Source organism: Ovis aries, chromosome 26 (genome assembly GCF_016772045.2).
Source record: "Ovis aries strain OAR_USU_Benz2616 breed Rambouillet chromosome 26, ARS-UI_Ramb_v3.0, whole genome shotgun sequence".
Lineage (NCBI taxonomy): Eukaryota > Metazoa > Chordata > Mammalia > Artiodactyla > Bovidae > Ovis > Ovis aries.
The window spans coordinates 19,119,525-19,142,418 of NC_056079.1; the positions used below are offsets into that span (position 1 = coordinate 19,119,525).

General features: G+C 38.7%; 2 protein-coding genes across 7 annotated transcripts in view; one reads left to right on the forward strand and one right to left on the reverse strand.

The window, feature by feature from the left end:
• The window catches only part of MTMR7 (myotubularin related protein 7), a 130,910-nt gene that overhangs the window by 88,052 nt on the left and 19,964 nt on the right, over positions 1-22,894 (forward strand). Inside the window, exons 8-14 of one of the 4 annotated variants that reach the window (XM_042241246.2) lie at positions 2,044-2,165; positions 3,874-3,999; positions 5,556-5,605; positions 7,636-7,836; positions 9,291-9,431; positions 11,326-11,452; positions 12,389-13,434. In XM_042241246.2, the coding sequence (XP_042097180.1) occupies positions 2,044-2,165; positions 3,874-3,999; positions 5,556-5,605; positions 7,636-7,836; positions 9,291-9,431; positions 11,326-11,452; positions 12,389-12,751 (1,130 nt within the window). In that variant the 3' untranslated portion in view covers positions 12,752-13,434. Of the gene's footprint in view, positions 1-2,043; positions 2,166-3,873; positions 4,000-5,555; positions 5,606-7,635; positions 7,837-9,290; positions 9,432-11,325; positions 11,453-12,388; positions 13,435-22,894 lie in introns of those variants that run through there. The other 3 variants (XM_027962721.3, XM_042241247.2, XM_060407051.1) reach the window with 3 other exon arrangements.
• VPS37A (VPS37A subunit of ESCRT-I) overlaps positions 15,808-22,894 on the reverse strand; it is a 38,146-nt gene continuing 31,059 nt past the window's right edge. The window contains exons 10-12 of one of the 3 annotated variants that reach the window (XM_004021731.6): positions 22,367-22,510; positions 20,401-20,481; positions 15,808-18,841 (exon numbers count right to left, since the gene is read on the reverse strand). In XM_004021731.6, the coding sequence (XP_004021780.1) occupies positions 20,401-20,481; positions 22,367-22,510 (225 nt within the window). In that variant the 3' untranslated portion in view covers positions 15,808-18,841. Of the gene's footprint in view, positions 22,511-22,894 lie in introns of all 3 variants that reach the window. The other 2 variants (XM_060407053.1, XM_060407052.1) reach the window with 2 other exon arrangements.

Sequence of the window (22,894 nt, forward strand, 5' to 3'; positions counted from 1 at the left end):
AGGGTGTGGGGATGTCCGTGCGCCACGCGGAGGGCGCGTGCGGTATAGCTGCCGGCCCCATCCTCAGCGGAGGACAGATCCGCTCCCCGCCCACCTGACTCAATTTCTCACCAGGGCCGCGCGCATTTTTCAATTGCAGTAGTTTCGGTGCCTGTCTTCAAGCTGCGTATGTACATAATCCCCCAAGGTCACGGGGAAGGTTTTCCCAGGGGCGCTGTGGCAGGATTGTTTTATGGCACCAACTTCTGCACGTGCTCCTGTCTTAGAGATGCTCCTTGGCCCAGGAGTGAGCCAGCCATCCTTTCCCATTTCCCCTAACCGACTGCCCCTTTGCCACCTTGCAAAAGGCAAACACCTTCATGCTTATCATGGTGCATTATTCCACGGTGCATGAGAGGGTGCGTGCTAAGTCGCTTCAGTCTTATCCAACTCTTTGTGACCCTATGGACTGTAGCCCGCCAGGCTCCTCTGTCCATGGGTTTCTCCATGCGGGAATACTGGGGTGGGTTGCCATGCCTTCCTGCAGGGGATCTTCCTGACCCAGGGATTGAACCCGTGTCTCTTATATCTACTGCATCGGAAGGTGGATTCTTTATCACTAGTGCCACCTGGGAGGCTCCATGGTGCATGAGAGGGCACAGAGTTTTAAAAATCATTGGAGAGGCATGTATGCAAAAACTTTTGAAAACTGCAAATCAGGTTAATCTTACTTGAACAAACTGAATCCCTGCTGGTGGAGACGGGGCAGCACCATGGTGTCAGGCAAAGGGACAGTGCCTTGAATCAGAGTGAAGCCCATTTCTCCTGCTTGGTGTCTAGCTCAGTGCAGGTTTTTGGAAGGAAGAATTTGGAATCTTAGCTGAAGATATTCATAATACTGTTTTCTTATGAAGGTTTTTTTTTTTTTTTGCTGGGAATCTTGGTGTTATTTCATCATCGCTGCCATCTGTGACTCAATTTTTTTTGTGTGTGACTCAATTTAACTGTTATACTTGTGCTTTTTTGTGTGGTTCTTATGTTCCAGGAAATATGAGTGAACCTTCTGTTATCTGGCATATTTGAGGGAAGGGCATCTGATAAATGGTTGTTAACAGTTAATATGTATTACAAATGCACAATGCTTTTAAAAGACAACACATTTAAATCTGGGAGTTTAGAGCTGGAAGGGCACTTAGATATAATTTAGTACACTTTCCCTATTTTAAACAGGAAGAAACCAAAGCCCAAGGAAATAAACAAACTCGATGCCCATTATTTAATTTCCTTGATTAACTTATAGGATTCCTCAAAAGAGCTTTATAGGTATGAACCTGGTGAACTTTGGAATGTCATCTTTATGTTGTAGTCAGAACACTGAGCAGTAAAGCTTTTTCATGCTTCATGTTAACTAAAAGAGCAGCTCTTGAGAGGAAACCGCCTGTGATGATATTATAGAGGTGTTTACACACCTGCCTTAGTTTTGTAAAACACAGGTATCTTTGGAATCCTGGATCTTCATTTTCAATCAAAGGTAAAACCCCTAACTTGATGCTCTAGAGGTGTTCAGAAGTCTCATATTTAAATTCATATCCTTTACTCACTTTGAGGGAGGGTTGCTAGCAGGAGGAGTTTGATGATTTCCATTTAAGACTTTTAGGACAGTTCTTGGTGATAGACTTCTAGTTGGGAAGGTGCTGGAGTTCATTATTTAAGTCTTTTCCTCCAGAGCACTCATACTCAAGTGCTCCTTGGTGGTCCACTTTAAATATATTAGCTGGAAGAATAAATCTTACTTTTACTATGGCAACATTCAATGATTTTTATAATATTAGAGTTTAAACTTTACAAATACAATACTTCTGAACAGATGCAATGTCCCCTGTGAACAAAGAAGACAGAGAAGGCTTACTTGGAACTGGTTCAGTGGAATGACATTTAGCAAGCTTGGGCATTTATCTTGACTCCTCCAGAAAATGGCTACAATGAAGGAATCATTAACAGACTACCTGCAAATATGATCACATGTACAGTGAAAGACACCTGTATTTTGCTTCTGTAACACAGTTTATCTTGCAGTGTGTGAACTTAAATCTCCCTCCATGAGTGATTTTCTATGGGGACTGGAGAACTCTGGCTGGTTGAGGCACATTAAGGCCATCATGGATGCAGGAATCTTCATTGCAAAGGTATGCGATTGCAGAGAACAGACTATGGGGTAGAGCAGTGCACTGTGATACCGGACAGAGATCTGGTTCCCTTCCATGAACTCCCCTGTCCTAAGCTAGACGATACCTGGCTCGGGGAGCTGGCTTTGCAGACCTCCATGAAATCTGCCCTTTGAAGACGGGATTTTATGAAAGATAGAATGATGTTCAGTTGATAGTGTATCATCAAGGCAATCAACTGGTAAAATACTTTCACAGCAATCTGAAAGTAGTCTTCAATTATGCTTGGTTCTGGGTGGAGGAAAGAATTTTTAAAAAATTATTAATGATGTTTAATTTTCTTATTTTCATTTGAGCAGGAACAATAGTTTGCTTTCAGAAATTAGGAAGTAGAGAAAAGAAAAAGGGAAATAACCATTTGTGTTAGAATTACTTACTTCTTGTCCTTTTACATTTTGTAAAAAGAAAAATCAGTATTGAAAAATGAATGAATGAAACATTATGAATAATTCAGGCACTAAACAAACCTACAAAGATGAAAGTTTGAGTTATCCCCCCCACACACACACACAAAAGTTATCCCAAAGCCTACCACCTAGGAAAAAACCTTCATTAATATGGATGAACATTATTGTAGACATCTTTCTGTATATAGATAAGATATAAATATTTTTATAAAATTGGGACTATATTAGTTTAAAATAAAAGCATAAAATTTACTTTGCATTTAATGGATAAAAAAGAAACTGAAGTAAACTGGGAGGAATTATTGAGCTTTCACTATAAATGTTTTCCACCATAGAAATAGTATTTCCTAAAAGATACTTCTAAAGTTAAGAATAGAGATTATTAACAATAAATTAACAAATTAATGTTTAAAGAATTGGAATATAATTGCTTTACAATGTTGTTAGTTTCTGCTGTACAACAGAGGAAAGAATTTTCTATGAAAGAGTACATCCAAATGTGAGTCACCAGAGTGACCCAGGCTCCAGGCTCCCATCTTAGCAAACAGCTACCCATTTTTCAGCAATGGCATAAGCAAACCTCATGTTCCTGAACCTGGTAGGTAGATTCCGTTCTGCCAGAGGAAGATTTTGCTGTAACTTTCATACAAGCTATTTTTGAATGCATTGTCTTATTTTGTTTTATGGTGTTTTTTAAAATAAATCCCCCTCAGATTTATTACCTGAAGACAAACATCTTTTCTGACATGGTATGCTCCCCTTTATAATTCATTATTTAACAAATATTTATTCAATGCCAGGCACTTTTGCTTGGCTTTTGTTCTTTTATCTCTAACTTCATTGTTTCAGTTTATAATTTTTGTCTTTTCATTTTTGAGAATGATTGTGGCCAGCCACAGCTCCAGCATTTCAATTGGAAAGGCTTATGGTGGAAGCTGGGCGGGGCCCAGAGGGGTAGAAAGTAGTCTAGGAGACATTTGCACAAGAAGCTTGCTTGTATGAAGTTCAGAAGCTGGGCTCCTGGCTTCTGGATAGAAGGGATGGGAAGTAATGCTTTGGTGACCAGCCCAAACTGCTCCTTGGCTCCGCCCTAACTAGATAGGTATGTGCATACTCAATAAATGCAGGAACAGGGTTGCGTACTGATTTTTCCTTTTTGCCTGGAAATCTTTTTTTGATTCTGTGAGTGCAAAACTGAACCTAATCCTGATTATTTTTTCTGTTGATTGCCATTCTTTGTGACTGCTGATGCTGTTTTTCAGGCAGTTTCAGAGGAAGGGGCCAGTGTGCTTGTTCACTGTTCTGATGGCTGGGACAGGACCGCTCAGGTGTGCTCGGTGGCCAGCCTCCTTCTGGAACCTCACTACCGGACTCTGAAGGGCTTCATGGTGAGTGCGGCCACCTGGCCACTGTCCTGTGCACGCTGTGGCTGGGCAGAATGGACTTCTGGCAACTATTAACAACTCTTCTTCCCTCCTCATCAATGTTATTTTTCTGTCAGTAGGTCAGCAAGATTAATTAAAGGGGGAAAGGTGAAATAAGCTTGGAATATGATGAATTTCTGGGATTTGGGAGCCAATTCAAATCGATGCTATTAAAGGTGAATTTGGGGGCAAATATATACATTCAGCAGTTTGCAAAATCATTTCTTACATCATTTGTATTATGTTTCAAGTTTGATATATATTTTCAAGTTTGAGGTAACAGGACTATAAAACAGAAAACACTTCAGAAAAAATATTTGGAGGAAAAAAGCTATAGGAAAACGTGTTTTCACTTACTGCTTTTGTATTTCAAATAATCCTTCACAGTTGTGGATGAGAATATTGAAAATGTCAGTGTCTTGGGGTTCTTTCCTGAAATTGTGAGTACATTCTCTCCTAGATCTAGCACTTTTTAGGTATGCATCAGAACTTGATGCATTGCTTCAATTGCAAGGCATCTGTGATATTTGTGTAGGTGTCTGGAAGGGTGAAGCTTTGGCTAAGCTGGGACCATTTTCTTAGAATGACTACAGGGACTTCCTAGTGGCTGGGAGCTTATCTGGTTTCTGCCTTTTTAAAAAATTTTTCGACTGACATTTAAAATTTTATTTACTTTTGGCTGCAATGGGTCTTCATCGCTGAGGGGTTGGTTTCCTTTACCCTATCCTTCACCACTGGCTCTTTTTGATTCCTTCCCATTAAATTTATAGGTTTTCAAGGCAAAACTTAAACGAAAAAATTTTTTTTTTTTTTTTTTAAAGAAAAGAGCTCTGGCTGTTTTACAGCATTGGTGATATTGACAGTATTATCCTATATAATTATTTTTTAAATTCCAGGCAATTTGAGTATAAATTTGTGTTACATCTCTGACTCCACAGCAGGGCTGAAACTTTCAGTATGCTCCAAACCCTCCTCATTCTAGAATTCTTCTAAAGTATATTAAAGATCACTGGAAAACTTTCCTTAGTCTCTTGTAAAGAGGTTGGTATTTCATATACTGTTAGGCAGCATGGGGTACTGACTGAAAGTTGGACTTGATGGGGTGTGATGGTTCCTGGAGCTAAGTTATCAGGTGGCATTGACCACTTTCTAAGAGTGTGATATTGGATGAGTAACCTCCTTGTTTCTCCCTCTGTAAAATGACAGTGATAGAACACCTCCTCCCCCTCACCCCCGTGAATGAGATGGTACGTGAAGCGATATGAACAGTGCTTGTCAAGAGCATTCTGGGTGATGGCATTACATCTTCCCACGTCTATTCCTGTTTATTTCTCCTGCGGAAGACCTTCAGCTTTGCCCTCTGATGTGCACCTGTGTATGGGTAGATAGTGTTCATTCATTTGCAGGTTACCAAGGGTAGTGAATTGCGCTCCAAGAACTTTTGAATCCTTCAGAATTACTGGTCTGGTCTCTTACTTTCCCTCATTTGCTTCTCTCCATATTTATATTTTCTTATATAGGTATTAATTGAAAAGGACTGGATTTCCTTTGGTCATAAGTTTACTCACAGGTAAGAAGTGTTTTAAAATCTTATGATTTTAAATTGTGAATTTAAGGTTGAAAAAAAATTGCTTCTGAACTTCTCAATTGAGTGGGGAATAATAGCCTGTTTTCAAAACTGCCTTGGGTATCTTATTCAGAAAGTTAAATTTTTGTTATATATGTTGTATCACAGATAAAGAAGTTCTAACTTGAGAACTCTTGGTATTTACTGAGCAGAACTAACTGATGTTAAATTTTTCCAGATGAGGCAGAGAAGTTGGTTCATTGACCTAGAAAGGATAGGCTCACTCTCCCTTCCACATGTATTTCACTTACTAGACTATTCCATTTTTCAAAGTGCAAATATTCCCTGTAAGCTACACATTGTAAAATGCCTGTAGAATAGTTTCTCTTTGATCTTCTACCCTGGGAGTTAAAGTAGGCTCATCCTACGGCATTTGTGTCATGGGTGAGGTCTGTGCCAGGTGTCTCTGGGAAGCTAAGGTGGGACAGCAGCCTGGGCTTTTGAGTCCAACAGGTCAAGCCTCAAATCCAGGCTGTGGCATTTACTGTGTGGCTGAGGGCATCAGTGTTCTCTGAGTGTTGGTCTCCCACCTGTGAAAAGGGGAGCCTTTCCCTATTCCCTGGGGTTATGGCAAGGGTTTTAAAACCGTGTATGGGATTAACCTTAGCCTATCTGAGGGCTTTCAATAAACAGAAGCTACTGGCCTCCTTTGGTTAGTGTGGAGAGTAATGCCTGATGGGTGCTGTGCTGTCTTTAATCCCTGAGTGTTATTAATACAGGTTGTAGCTGGTATGGTCTCATCTTTGGGGCTAAAATTTATATTTTAGACAGCATGCTGATAATGTAGAGGCTTCGATACACATTTTTGATTGGTTGAATGTTTTCTTAAATTCTAAATTTATGGAGCTCCTTGTATTTATTTTTGTAGTTTTTGCATTTAGCATTAGTTTATCATTTATTGTGGTGGTTTCCTGGATTTCTATTTCTATATTTTTCCAGGAAAGCAAAATGATTTGACTTTACAAGTGAGAAAATTACCAGGGAGCCTTAAGATCACATTGTTTTCAGTTGGGAGGGGGGGGTTCTACTGTCTGCTAGGCACCTAGGACCTCTGAGAGAGAGGATCTGGGGCAGGAAGAACATGAAAGTGGCTGATAAGTGTGTTTTATGAGGAAAGAACCTATTGGGCAACCCCTTTATAAAGTTAACAAAGGTGAGTAGGACTAAACCCTTTGAAGGTTTCCAGTTTCTAATATTTCCACCCTTGGAAAAACTACTAAAGCAATCCTTCCTCATCTTTATTCCTTAAGTTGATTATCCATCGCTTGAAAGATGACATTCTGTATTGTTATTCTGATTTGATGGCACCCAAATCACCCTTCTGGATTCTTTCTAAAATTCACGTAACAGTGTAGAAGGACTGGGCAGCTGTTCAAAAATCAACACAAACATGAGGAAGCAGATTCTGATGTACTCTTGAAAACAACAAAAGGGGAGATATAAAGGTATGAGGGAATCTGAGGTCACATGGAAATAAATTATTGACAAGTTTTAACACTGCTTTAAAAATGGAAATACCCCTTGAAACTTGGGGAATCAGTTTTTTAAAGTTGTTTTTCTTCCTAATAAAACCATGCAGAAGTGAGAAACTCTAAAGTGGCTTAGGCATTTCTTTCCACTCTCCCATGGGTCACTAATTAAAATAAAGTGGAAGACTTATTTCAAGTTTTGGATGTTCTTTTAAAATCAGAATGAAAGATTGCTGCTTTTCCCTGTAAAGACTCCTGGAATTTTATCTCTAGCACTAACATTTTTCTTTTATAACATAAATATGTCCCCTCTCTGTCCAGACTTTTTAAATTGCAATGCCAAGAAAAACTTTATATTAAAAGTTATGTTTTCCTACTTCTTTTGCGTTCCAGTTTATAAGATAAGATCTGTTTAGGAACTAGGGTTGCTTTTATAGCTTTCTAATTAAGGAAGAAGAAAAAAAAAACAATCTGCTGTAAAATCTCTAATACTTTGTTTTACAGATACGGCAACCTAGATGGTGATCCCAGAGAAATTTCTCCAGTTATTGACCAGTTCCTTGAGTGCGTCTGGCAGTTAATGGAACAGTTTCCCTGTGCCTTTGAGTTCAATGAGAGGTTTTTGATTCACATTCAACATCACATCTATTCCTGCCAGTTTGGGAACTTCCTATGTAATAGCCAGAAGGAGAGACAAGAACTCAAGTAAGTGTTCTGGTATTTAATTTTTATCTAAAGATTTTGTGACTGAGAGTTTCAGATGGTCTTTCACAATTTTGAAGCCTGTTTTAGTTACACATCTCCACTGACAGAGTATCGATTTTCCTGACATCACTTTAGAAGTTTAAGGCCATCAGCTGACAAAGACAGGCACAAGTCCATTTTGCCTAGTTCCTGCCTAATGTCCACAGGTAGATAGGTAAACTTCACACAGATATGGAAAGGAAGCTTCTTGGAAGTCAGGGACAGTGATTTTTGCATTGAAAAGGAAAATGTTACACAGCTTTGGTGGATATATTCTCATAATAGTTGCAAATATAGTAGTCCCTCCTTATCCATGGGTTTCACTTACCACAATTTCAGTTATCTGAGGCCAACTGTGGTCCAAGATTAGATGGAAGATTCCAGAAAAAAATGATTCATAAGTTTTAGATTGTGGGCCTTTCTGAGTAGCATGATGAAATCTCTCACTCTCACTCTCCCACTCCATCCTGCCTGGGATCACCTGTTACTTAGTAGCTGTCTCAGTTATCACAATGCTTGTGTTCTAGTAACCCCTGTTTTACTTTATAATAAAGTTCAAGAGTAGTGATGCTAGCAATTCACATATTTTCTTATTATGCTTAATTTACAAATGAAACTTTATGATAGGCATGTATGTATAGGAAAACACAGTATATACAGGGTTCACTACTATCCATAATTTCAGGCAACTACTTGGAGTCTTGGAACAAATACCCCATGGATAAGGGTGGACTACTAGACTGCTTTAATTGAGGGGAAAAAATAGATGAAATGTGGACTCTTAAAAAAGTCAAAAGCTTAACAGCAAAGTGACTTAAGAACTGTAAATGAAAGAACATTTTTGAAGTTTTTATAAAACAAATTAAGGTGGTATATAGAATATCAGATTTAATTTTGCAAATGATCAGTTCAAATAAAACTGACTCCAGTTTTATCCTGAGTGGAAAGAACATGACTTTTCCTGGTAGATACAATTCCTGATAAATGGTACATCCTGTAAGCTCATCTGTTTTCTTAGGTGTTTTGTGATTTGTTGTGCCAGATTAGCAAAAGGGACAAATGTCATAGGAATACAGTGACAATTAAATGAGAGAAAATATGTGAAGCATTTAAGTAGTACCCAGCAAACAATAATAATCCAGTGACTATTTGGGGAAAATTTTCAACAAAATGCATGTGGTTTATACTCAGAGGGATGGGACATCTTAAGGCAAGATGTCCCCAGAGAGCAGGGGAGCTGCGACTCCTACAAGTGCTCTTTTGCTGCACCATGAAGACACAAAAGACTCTTAGTTTCCCTGCTAGAGAACAGGGATCCCTGATATAACAAGTTTTTTTTCCTTTCCAACTTTAATATGTCTACTATTTCTAAGAACCAAGGGAAGTCATTTTAAGGCTTATTTTCTTTATAACAGAATTCAAGAAAGAACATACTCTTTATGGGCTCACCTGTGGAAAAATCGGGTTGACTACTTGAATCCTCTGTTTAGAGCGGATCACAGTCAGACCCGGGGGGTCCTTCATCTCCCCACAGCACCATGCAACTTCATGTACAAGTACGTAAACCTCTGGGACCTCACTGGGTGTGGTTATGCCTTAGATTCTGGCACTGTTCACCACATGGAGGCTGAAGGGTATGTAACACTGAGCTCCAAGGCATTTTTGCCCGTTTCCTGTCCCTTTCTTTCCCCTCTAAATACAGAATTCTCTTTAGAAGTTGATGTTTTGTAGTAATGATATCCTAAGAATGTAAGTTTCACTTGTATTTAAAAGTGAAAGGAGAGGGAAGAAGGACTGAATAAACCAAGTGCCTGAGAAGTTAAATGTGGAGTCAGTCACAGGTTTAGCTAGTGGTCATGACACAGTTTACCTTCTTTTGCTGCTGAATCAAATGGAACTATTGCCCTGTGGAAATAAATTCAAGATTGTCTCTACTGGGATGGGAGAGCCTGCTGGTACCCAACAGATGCTACTAGGTCTGTAGGCTCTCTTTTATCCTTGGGTTTTTTTCCTCTGGACTTGTATAATACAGAAGGGGGACTCAGAGGTCAGGAAAGAGACAAAATTACACAGAAATCACCAAGAGACCACATTCCTTCTCCCTCCCTACCTCAATACACCCTTTAGTGGCTTTTCATCTCCAGAGCTTTCATTTTCATTGGGTTGGCCAAGAGGTTCGTTCTGTATCAATAAACCCAAACGAACGTTTTGGCCAACCCAATAATGACTTCAATCCAATTATTTCCCCAGAATTCTATAGAATATTATTAATTCTGTCACACTGAAAAAAAAAATGCCTCATGGTTTGTGTGAACTGGCAGTTTTGAGACCTGTTGAGATACATACCCTGCAGTCAACTGTACTGCAACCAATTTATTAGCTCTAGCCACTCAATATGTACCTTACTGAGGCTCAAGCACTGTTCTAGGCACTGTGGATAAATCAACGAATGACACCAAGTCCCTGGCCTAGTTTTCTGAGTAAATCTACAGGTATCCTTATGATAATGCTATTCACAGGCATACTTCTGAAATAAGGTGGGTTTGGTTCCTGGCCACTGTGATAGTGAGCACTGCAATAAACTGAGTCACAATTTTTTAGTTTCCGAGTGCATATAAAAGTTCTATTCACACTACACTGTAGTCAGTTAAGTGTGTAATAGTATTATGTCTAAAAAGCAATCTAACAATGTTAGATACCTTAATTTAAAAATACATTATTGTTTAAAAAAATGCTAACCTAATGCTAGCCTTCAGTAAGTAGTACTAGTAGTAACATCAAAGATCACTGATAACCATAAAAAAAAATCTTGAAATATTCTGAGAATTACCAAAACGTGACACAGAGACACAAAGTGAGCCAATGCTGTTAGAAAAACTGTGCTGATAGACTTGCCACAGACCTTCACTCTGTAAAAATGCAATCTCTGCAAAGCACAGTAAAACAAGGTACACCTATATTTTTATTTGCATTCCAGTATGCTTTACTGTATAGGATAAAAACGGGAGGATTTGTTGCAAATGTAAGTAATCCTAGTGGCTGTCATTTAAAAAACCTCAAATTTAAAAGATTTCTAAATGGTGATATAAACACTAATTTTCCAAGTTGACTTTCTAACTAAGTCGTCATCTTAAGCCAAAAAAAGAAAAAAAAGAAAATGGTAACATGTACTATTACAATCTCTTTTAGAAATATATTATGTGCCTTTTAATTCAGTACCATCTATTCAAGTAGATTCTTCATGAATTTACTCTCCCCAAAAGAAGTTGACTGATTCAAGAAAATGAAAACATTAACATGAAATTACTACCTCAGTGAGTGGCTTTTTTGACCCGGTACTTCGCATTTGGTTGTTACTAGGACTATGGTTTGAAAGATACCTTGGAAGACTTAAGAATGTGAATGTACAGACTGTGACACGGTTTCATGAAGCTCTGCTGTCCTCCGCAGGTTTTGGAATGGAATGTATAATCGCTTTGAGAAGGGACTGCAGCCTCGACAGTCAGTCACAGATTACCTCGTGGCCGTGAAGGAGGAGACTCAGCAGCTGGAGGAAGAGCTTGAGGCCCTGGAAGAAGTAAGACAGTCGCTCTTGCTCACCTTTTTTGCTGACGATTACGGCTCTGGGAAAAGCCTCTCGTGGCTCAGGATGTGTGAAATGCAGCAACACAGCCATTTCATATTTTTGTGCTCAGTTGCATCCAACTCTTTGCGACCCCATGGACTAGTCTGCCAGGCTCCTCTGTCCATGGGATTTCCCAGGCAAGAATACTGGAGTGGGTTGCCATTTCCTCCAGGGGATCTTCCCGACCTAGGGGTCGTACCTGCATCTGTTTGTGTCTCCTGCATTGGCAGGTGGATTCTTTACCACTGTGCTACCTGGAAAGTCCTTTCATATTTTTAGCCAGAAGGTAACCTGAAACACAATCCTACCAGGTGAACAGTCAGATCATCAAAGCCCAGATAGACACAGTTGATGCATTTCAGACATCTGGTTTGGCTCACTTCCATAGTTTGCTTTGGGGATGATGAAGATCTTAGGAAACAAGATAGTGGTGAATGGTTGCATAACCTTGTGAATATACTTAAAAAAAAAAAACAAACCTGAACTGTACACTTTGAGTGAGCTACTTCTATCTTAATTTTAAAAATTAGATAATAAAAACCTTATTCCTGATTTTTTTAAAAATGTGCTTTCAGTTCACAGGATGAAAATCACTATGTAAAACCATACGGATACAGAAAGAAGGATGACTGCTTTTTGCCAGGTGCTTTACCTAGGCTGTGTTTTCTGCTTTTTTATAGAATGCCATCCTTACATTAGGAAGAGGGCGAGCCTCACAGAATCTAATTATTTGTCCAGAGTCATAAAGTCTAGCTTTGAAACCAAGTCCATCTAAATCCCATTTTCTTAACATTTCACCCAGCTGGGAGATAATACTAAAAGGCAGGCACATACCAAAAAAGATACCTTCTTTATCACTGTTCCCTGAAACTGTGGTTTCTTTTCTAGAGGCTGGAAAAAATTCAGAAAGTGCAGTTAAATCGCACTAAGGTGAGGAGTAAGCAGAGTGAGCCCAGCAAACACTCAGGATTTTCTACCTCGGACAACAGCTCAGCCAACACCCCTCAGGATTACAGCGGCAATGTGAAGTCCTTCCCGTCCAGGAGCCCTTCCCAGGGTGATGAGGACTCTGCTCTGATCCTCACTCAAGACAATCTGAAAAGTTCAGACCCAGACCTGTCCGCCAACAGTGACCAAGAGTCGGGGGTGGAGGATCTGAGCTGCCGCTCCCCCAGTGGTGGGGAGTGTGTGCCGAGCGAGGACAGTGGCAAGGACCGGGATTCCGACGAAGCTGTGTTTCTCACCGCCTGAGGATCCCCCGCCATGGAGTTCCCAAGTAAAGGACACACAAGGAACACTTTCCAAAAATAAGGGAACAGTGCAATCTCAAATAAAAACAGCCCAAGAAATGGTACGGGTCGTCGAAAATTATAAAATGTAGTGACGAAAAGGAAAAAAGTCCAACTTCGAGTTCCTTTAGGTGTTGATGTACAGGAAACAGCCATTTCTTTTATCAAGCAAATATAAGGAAAACTGTTCCCCATTCTAGACTATGGAGGTTTTATTCACTACAGAGCAATGACCTTTGCCATCACCCGAGGTTATCAATTCACATCTTCCTTGCCTGCAGCTGCTCAAAGTGCCCTGACCACGTTCCTTCACACTCGTCTTCAATCTTCCTTTTAATTCATTTCCAGATGAATATTTTGTTTCCTCAAATATTTGACACTTCCTTCCTTGACTCTGTTATCAAGATTTTTGTTAATAGATATATTTCTGTAACAGATGAGCTTTGTAATTCTGCTTAAGCTTAGTGTTCAGATTTAATGATCACTTTTAACTTTTCCTTAGAGATAACGTATTTTGAATTGTTACAATAGTTTTGTTGCCTTTCCCTGGAATTTCATATTTCTCCTATTTAAAAAATGCTAAAACTTACCACATACTTTTCTCTAATACCAGTCTAATACCCAATAAAGCAGAAACAACATTTATGCTCTAGTTCTTAAATATGATTTTGGATCACATTAGCTTCTTAAAAAAACAACCTTTTATTACTGGTTCCAGAAACTACATTACCAAGACAAGGGGGTCAGCCCCAAGCCTGATTCCAGAAGTGTAACTGTATAAAGGTACAGGGTACCACTTCAAAGAAGGAAGCAGCTCACTGAAGAACCAGAGAACACTGTTGTCGTGTCTACTTAACCAGTGGAATACGTTTTGTCATTTGTCACTTCGCAAGTTGTGTCAACATGGTTAAGTCAACACTCTACCTGTGGAGCCCATGAGTCTCAACCATTGGCTCTGTTCATCTGCAGGGTTGCGTTGGCGGTGCAGTCTGAGCAGGGAGTCTGACAGGGAGCAGGTCTGCCTCGCTGGGGCTGCCACGGGGGAGCTTTGCTGGCTCTGGAATCTGGTCTGTCCCCAACCAGGCACAAGAGCTAAGCCTCCGCCTTTCCTGCTGAAGATTGTGGCTTCTGACCCCTCCTGACCAGAAAGCCTGTTGAGGAGAACTTGGGAGGTGCCTGAAATGGGCCTTCGCAGTCTTTCCCAGGTGGGAGCCAGAGCCTCACTCACTGGGAAGCATGGCTCCCAGCCCCATCAGACAGGAAGGCCTGGCAAGAACACCCGGAAGCTGCACACCCCAGCAGATCTTGAGCAGAGAAGCGGGTGAGCAGAGCTGACTGTCCTGAGAGCAAAACCAACCGCTCTGACTGGCCAGGAACTGGGTGGGGCACAGGTCAGTGTGAGACCACAGACATAGCATTAGTGATTTTCAAGCTGCTTCTCCTCCTGTGCTTGGGCAGGAAATCTGATCTGCAGCTGCACTTACTGCTGCAAACAGCCATCAGCCTCTGCCCCAACCAGGGAGCTTTCCCAGAAGAAGTGGGAAGCCGCACAACCCATCCGATGGCCCCGCTGACCGCGGCAGCTGAACAGAGCACAGCCCGTGGCCTAACCTGTCTGCAGAGTGAAACTTGTTGCCAACACCTTCCATGGACATTCCTGCCTGACTCAGGTCCCCAAACGATGAGCTGTGCAGGCCTTGCATCCCATCCTGCTCCCAATCTTAATGCTGAGTACAGCGTCCAGTCCCAGGGACTGGACCCACCAGTCCACACAATCCACCACAGTCTCACCTGAGTGGGTAGGGAACCAAGCCAGCTGTCCTACCCAGCTGTCTCAGCCAGTGACCCTCCACTCCGCTTCAGGGCTCAAACAGATGCCTCACCCAAAAAGAGACCACCTAAATACATAAAGCAAAATCCAGCAGAGCTAAAAGGAGAAATAACGGGGACTTTACCACTCCACTCTATAGACAATGGATAGATCATCCAAAGAGAATCATAAGGAAACAGGAAGTCTGAACCAAATGTATACTAATATCTCACTCTGGACGATACATTTTTAAACTGGATTAAAGATAATACAATTAAAAGTGGGCGAAAGACTTAGACATTTTTTCAAAGAAGATATATGAAAGAGTCAACAGGTACATGAAAAGATGCTAAACATCACTATCTTTAGGGAAATGCAAATCAAAACCAAACCTCACTTCTGGCAGGATGGCCAACACTGAAAAGACAAATGATATGAAATGTTGGTGATAATGTGAATTAAAGAGAACACTTGTGTACTGTTGATGGGATCATAAAGAGGTAAAGTCACTATGGAAAATAGTACAGTGGACCCTCAAAAAACTAAAAATACAACTACTGTATGATCCAGCATACAGATCCACTTCTGGGAATACATACAAAGAAAATGAAAACATTAACTTGAAAAAATATCCGCACCCCTTCATGCTCACAAGCAGCCCTGTTTTAAAATGGCCAAGACATGGAAACAACCAGCTAACTGTCCACCAACAGATGAATGAAGAAAGAAGCACACACACCACGGAATAGTATTCAGACATAAAATGAGAAAATGCTGCTTTTTGCAACAATATGAATGGACCTTGAGGGAATTATGCTAAGTGAAATAAATCAGAGAAAAACAAATACTATATGACTTCACTTATATGTGTACTCTTAAAAAAAAAAAACCCAAACCACCAAAGTTACAGAAAAAGATCAGATTTGTGGTTAACCCAGCATGAGGGCTGGGGCAGTGGGTGGTTGGGGAATTGGAGAAAGGTGGTCAGGAGTAACAACTTTCTGTATTAGTGAATACCTTATTAAAGATTCTTAGGATATAGTCATAATGGCTTTTATATTTTTGTAACTCCATACCACTCTTGAAGTTGATTATCAACTCTTAGAAGCTTCTTTGCCTAGTATCAAGGATGAGAATTTAATTTCTTCCATCTGGCAGTATACATCTACAAAAATAAATAACAAATTTTTTAAAAATGACATAGTAACTATACCAAACAGAACTATGCATTTATTTGAAAAGCAAATAATATAAATATCTGATATGTTAAAATTTAGTTCTTTAATGTGGTATCTTTCATATCAGACACCAACTTTTTTCCAGTCCCCACCATTTTACAAAACGTTATAATTTCAGCATATGTTCATTTAGACTACTTACTAGAAGTTAACCTAACACTGAAATTTGTGTGTGTTCTTTTTTAAGGTTCTATTTATTGCATATTAAGACGTTATTGTGTGGCATGGAGCCTTAAAAGAACATGGCCAATCCAATTAGATTAAAATCTGTAACAGTAAAGTCTCATTTTAAATCAAACATCAATCAGAAAGTTTTCTTTAGAGCAACTGGTTTAAACCAATGTAAAACTGACTCAAGACAGATTACCTCCCCGCTGGTAATATTTAGAGCTCAAGTGATTTATTATTTAGTGATTTTCAGGAAAATTTAATGATATGAAGTAGGTAAGCATTTTGATCATGACTCTACAATCAGCAAAGGAACTTTTTTAGAGTAAAGGAACATAAAAACAAGGAAAACCCTGGTGTGAGGTTTCTATTCTTTAGGGGCACAAGATTAGCTTACTTGCTTTCCCTAAAAATAATCTGAGCTATCCTTCAATTTAAACATATATGAATTATGATCAGACTTACCTGTCAGATAATCTCTATTCCAATATAAATTTCCTAGTATAGATTATTCCTAGAAAATCTTTCAACTTTGAAGCATTATGTCTGGCATGTATCACATCTGTTGAGAAAACTATTTGAGATATCAGTCTTTCTAGTCCTACCTATGACAAACCCCTAACTCTGCATAATCTAATAACGCCTAAGCTTTTCTCTGCTATTCTGATTTCCATCTAGTCCTCTAGTATGTGTTAGAGGAAAATCACAATCTCTGCTTTGACAGATACTTTTTCTCCTTCTGGCACTGCTTCTCCAATATGGCCAATTTTAAGAAAAAAATAATACTAGTACTATAGAAAAGTCACTTAAGTTTTTATTGTAAAACCAAAATTCATACATATTCAAATGTAGACTAACTTCCATCCTGGATGATGTCTATGACCTAATATCTGATCTATTAAAAGCAGATAATGATGATTAGAGTCCTCTTTTTAATGACTAGGTTGTAAGGAGGTTACCTAATTTTAGAAGAAGAAACCAAGGTATGTTAACTGGTATAGAATGAAACTGGAATAGTTCAAGTTTAAAAAAATAAGACATTGAGATGAATTACTTATGTGATTATGTAGAAGAGATTTACTATGTATGAAAATAACTTTTCTGGGTAGAGAGGAAGGTGGATAAGTACATAAACACCTAGGCCATGTTTGAGTCATCATTGGATAGTATTTCCACAGTGCCTCACTCTTAGAGGGCTTAATAAAATTAATGAATCAAATGAATTAATGGTTGTGGTCTGCTGGGCTCTTGTTCTGAGCTCTGTCTGGTTTCTAAGAAAGCTTCCTGATTGCTTCCAAAAGACTAGGATAATCATGTCCTCCACTGTGGTGACTGCTGGGAAGACTGAAGCTTATGTGGCCAGTGCAGTAAGGAAAGGTTTCTCAGTACCCAAAAGACTGCAACAAATCTGAAACACTTACCTCAGTTATGTACTATATGTGTGGAATAATAATCATAACTTCCTTGTCGGGTCATTTTGAAGATTAAATGGCATGCTCTTAGCATAGTACCAGGAAGACAGGTTAAAAAAATTAATTTCTTTACTCAAATTATATCTTTAGAGTCCATGTGAATACCTGTCCTCCCTTAAACACAGACTAAGTATTAAGCATTTTTCAAGTCTCAGAAAATATTTTTCCTAAACTGTTGCCAGAAATAGGTATAGAAAGAAGAATGAAGAAAAAAACCTGTACTGTATGCTAGGATTTGGAATGGCAATCATACTGAAGTTTAAATGAAAATAGGCATTAGGATGCTACTTTATCAAGCCTTGGAAATCTAGTTCAAGATTTTCTATTAATTGGCTTTCACAGCTATCCATAAAATATGTTCATTCTGTAATGAACTATAAAAGCAAACTGTTTAACATATACAAGGTTAAAGTGAAAATCAAATTAAAAACTAGACTGCCTAAAAATTAAATATTAGTTTTATTTATTATTAAAGCTTTCATAAGAGAAAAGCTAACACAGTAAAGGTCAGAAAATTTCACTGACTTTTTTGTGTTCTTTACTATTAATTAACAAAATATTGTTTTAAACTTCAGAATTCAGACAGAATATCCTCATCTAACCACAAACTCATCAGATACTTATATTTAAAAAGCTAGCATGAAAGTTTATGTTAGACTAGTTTAAATGAAAGGCAATTTTTGTATTAGGTAAAATATTTATTTACCTGTATTGCCTTTTAAATGCATCTTTACTTTAAAAAATAAGACCGTATATAAAAACAGCTGGTTTATCCTTTTGATTTATTCTGTGTATTAAAAATTACTTGAGACGGCACATTGGCAGGTTTGGTGTTTCCTGACACTGTGAATATTTAAAAACAAATTATTTTTCAAAGTTTTATCATCCAGAAAGAAAGAGAAAAAATAAGAATCTTTCTATAGTTGAAATAGTAATTTTTCAAAAAGGGTTGAGAGGAAAAAAAATCTAAGCAAACTATCCTTGATAAAGAAATGAGGCAGTTTCAAATTAAAAATACAAATTTAAATGAAGTAATTTTATAAAATATTGAGAGTAGCTAAAATTACATGCATAGGTATTTAATCAATAATAAGAGAGGAACAGCAGTCGAACTTAAATATGATAGAATTTATCAACAATAAATAAACATTTTTAGTGCAAATAGTGCAGAAAAAATTTTCAAAGCAAAGATCATAGCAATCATTCTAATCTGTACAAAATCAGTCCCAGTTCTGTATACAACCTATATAATACATCTAGGAATTCAGCCATTGTGATGAAATGCCAATTTGAAAATCATAAATATAAATGTGCTTAGTTTTGTGTCCCATTCCTCTCTTTGAAGTTCATGTTTTCAGGAAAATCTGAAAAGAAAAGAAAATCAAAAACCTAAGATTTACTTTATGATGATAAGATTTCATAAGAAGATAACCTGACAATGAGGGAAAAGAGATGGGAAAGGATTCTAGCATGCATGTGTCAACAGAGAATAACTCACTGCCCACTTCTCAACTTTGAGATATGTATACTTTACATTAAAAATCAACACTTACCCTCAGAGATTAATAATCTGAGTTGTAAAATAAAACAATGCAATGTTGCTACTAATGTTAAGGGCAGCGAAACTGAGAAAAGGGGCAGGTAAGTTTGAGCTGGAGATGAGAAATGCCTGTCACCTCCCTCCCTGTAGCCAGCTCCCTTTTAAAGGAAACTCCCACGCTCTCTTCTCAACATCTGCTTCATCAGCCCAGCAAAGCAGACAGAAGACCACATGACACCAGTCTCCAGGTAAAACGTGAGGTCAGGACGGACACCATCTATGCGGGGCCAGTCTCTTTCCTTGATTTGTTGTGAGACCCTGCTCAGTCTCCCCCGGCTGCTTGGACTGTCAGATCAGGCCTGTGGGCAGCAGTGGCTGGACCACGTGCAAGTGCAGCAAAGAAAGGCTCTTTGAAGAGCCAGTGAGAAGGCACACGAGAGCGAGAGACAGAAAAGGGGAGGAAAGCAGAAATGGGAAACAAGCAGCCTGTGGCAGCATCTAAGGAAGAAGAGCTGCTTTGGTTACGGGTGGCCTCATGCTTTCACTCCCAGGAGACTGACGTGTGCTTTCCTACATTTGGGCTGTTTTCCTGCATTATCCAGCTTTTACTTAAACTTGTTGAGTTTGGGCTAGTCTTTGCAACCAAATCCAGTCCTAAAACAAGATAGATAGGAAAATGGAAGAATGTCTTGAGATCAGATGAGAGCATGAACAAAGACATGATGGTAGAAAAAAGAACGTGACAGAAGAGAACACAGGAGAGGCAAACGGAAAATTAGAATGGATGATCTAAAATGTCAGCCAGCTTATAGAAGGCTTAAAACCAGAGAGAGAAACGTGGCATTTATCATCCCCAGGGTTCTTTAAAGGTCCTAGAGCAGAGATGTTATCACAGAGTGGTATTTTAGGAGGATCATTTTGTCAGTGCTCTGCACAAAGGAGAAACCCTGAAGTCAGAGGACTGATCAGAAACTTACCGAATAGATGGAAAAGAGACAGATTGGAAGTTCATTTTTAAAAGGAAAAAATGACAAAATAGACTACTGAGAAATAAGTCAACTTAAGTGTTATGGTATATGCCCCACACCAGCTGAGAGAAAGGAACTTAAATTCTACATATGTAGCTATCAAATACTGAAAACAAAACTCATTTAACCAAATACCATACTGGGAAAACATGCAAACAATTTATACTGGCCATATGCTTAGGTGTATAACATCATGCTTAATAGATAATACAAAGTATTCTACATGTTATATAGCATGGTAGCTGTAACGGTAGTATTATGCTTAAAGCTGGCTGAACAAGCACTGGTAAGAACACTTCATTAAAGAGAGCCATGCAATAACCTCAAGACACAATCCTTTCAGAATACAATTTACCTATAGTGGAGCATGAAACTGGCTGTGCATTGCTATCACTTGTTGAAGTTTCTCTTCCTTGGCTCTTCTACAGTGGCAAATCTAGAAGATAAATTATTTAAATACCAGTCACTTCTTCAATAATCTTCCTACAACTAGCTACATTTTAACAGAATTCTAAGTAAGAATCTTTTAATTTGTTGACATTAAATTGTGGATGTCTAAGGTGGCACTGCAGATGGTGACTGCAGCCATGAAATTAAAAGACGCTTACTCTGTGGAAGGAAAGTTATGACCAACCTAGATAGCATATTGAAAGGCAGAGACATTACTTTGCCAACAAAGGTCCATCTAGTCAAAGCTATGGTTTTTCCAGTGGTCATGTATGGATGTGAGAGTTGGACTGTGAAGAAAGCTGAGCACCGAAGAATTGATGCTTTTGAACTGCGGCGTTGGAGAAGACTCTTGAGAGTCCCTTGGACTGCAAGGAGAGCCAACAAGTCCATTCTGAAGGACATCAGCCCTGGGATTTCTTTGGAGGGAATGATGCTGAAGCTGAAACTCCAGTACTTTGGCCACCTCATGCGAAGGGTTGACTCATTGGAAAAGACTCTGATGCTGGGAGGGATTCGGGGCAGGAGGAGAAGGGGACGAAAGAGGATGAGATGGCTGGATGGCATCACTGACTCAATGCACGTGAGTCTGAGTGAACTCCGGGAGTTGGTGATGGACAGGGAGGCCTGGAGTGCTGCGATTCATGGGGTCGCAAAGTGTCGGACACGACTGAGCGACTGAACTGAACTCAAGGTGGCACAGAATTTAAGAATCCAAAAAAAAGAAAAAAAAATTGTTTGGAAGATAATTTTTGTCTGTAATCCTGTAGAATGTAAAACACACTCTGATCCTTTATCCCAGTTCTGATTATATAATTTCAAATATCTGTGTTTTAAAAATATGAAAATAAATCCTACTGTTGTTACCCTGGAAGCTTAATAAAAACTTTAAAATACAGTTAATAATACAGTATCAAAAAAAAGACTAGAAATGAATGCCTCATAAAAGCTATAGTCAATAATGTCCCTGAACTTCAGTTTTCTCTTGTGGAAAACGGGAATAATAAAATCTGGCCCACTTTCCTTTACAGTAACACTTAATTGTATAACGGTTATAAATAACTGTGATGTTTCAGAGAAATCAGGTAAATACATAGGACTTATCAAAGGATAAGATACTGCTAAGCAGACTTCAAAATCTTTTCTTTAAATATAATGGAAATACTGGAACAGAAACTATGCCCAGAATGTTCTCAAGTAATATTAAAACAAACAAAAAACAAAAACAAAAAAAACTCTCCATAGGGAATTCCCTGGTGGTCTAGTGGGAAGGACTTGGCATTTTCATGGCAGTGGCCTGGGTTCAATCCCTGACTGCGGAATGAAGATCCCACAAGCCATCCAGTGTGGACAATAAACAAACAAAAAAAATCTTTTAAAGTTATTCTCCTAAATTTTAAATAGCTTATGAAACAGGTTATTCAGGAGTATATCACAACTATTAAGACTTAGACTCGAGATCTACACAAAAGCATTATATAATTAGAAAATAAAATTAAGGAAAAAAATTCTCTAAAGTTCAAAGCAAATGGAAATAAATGAACCTGTTTTTTCCCCCTAAGTTATACTCTCATCCAAAAAAGCTTCATTAAAGACTTTAAAAAATAGTATTTGACTATTAAGACTAGAGAAGACTTCAGCTATCATTTCTGAAACAGAACTGTTATGTGATTTACATGCTTGTGTGCTCCCAACAAGCAGGTTTAAAGTGATAGTAGCAAGCTGCTATCATTCTCAGAGGCTCTTCAGTTTCCTCTCATGGCACTCAAAACTTCAGCTCAGTAATGTGCTAAGATTTTTTTTTTTCTCATGAATATACATAAGTAATTTGATATTACGCTGTCACTTGTCCTCAACCGAAGAATATTACATACTGTTCTCTTTTCCATGAAGCTACTGAGAAAATCATCTATATCCGTTTTTCCCTCCAAGAAATCTTCTGCAATATTATCAGATTCTTCCTCAGCTTCATGTGCAGCTACTTTTAATCTTGCCTGTAGAGCACTTGCACTACAGCTCTGAAAAAGAAAATTGAGAAAGAAAATCATTAATTTCTAATGCTCTGAAAAACTCCTTAGTGGGAAGGAAAATGGGGTAGAAGTTAAATAGCAGTGATATTGGGGCATCACTGTCTCACACCTAACATTAAAATGATCCTGGAAATGTTGAGTCATTAACTGTGATGTTTGCTTTTGGTTTCTAGTATTCTTTATTAAATTAAGGAATTAATTTATTAAGTTTGTCTAAGGAATGATACTGATTATTGGGAAAAGCCTCTTCATCTAGTAAGTTCTAAAGTGCCTCCAAAAGATCTTCTGGCTAAGAGAGGGTAGGACTCCTTACGTGCGATTCCTGACTCTGACACTTTCCATTTGTATGACCTCAGGGATGTTATTTAATAT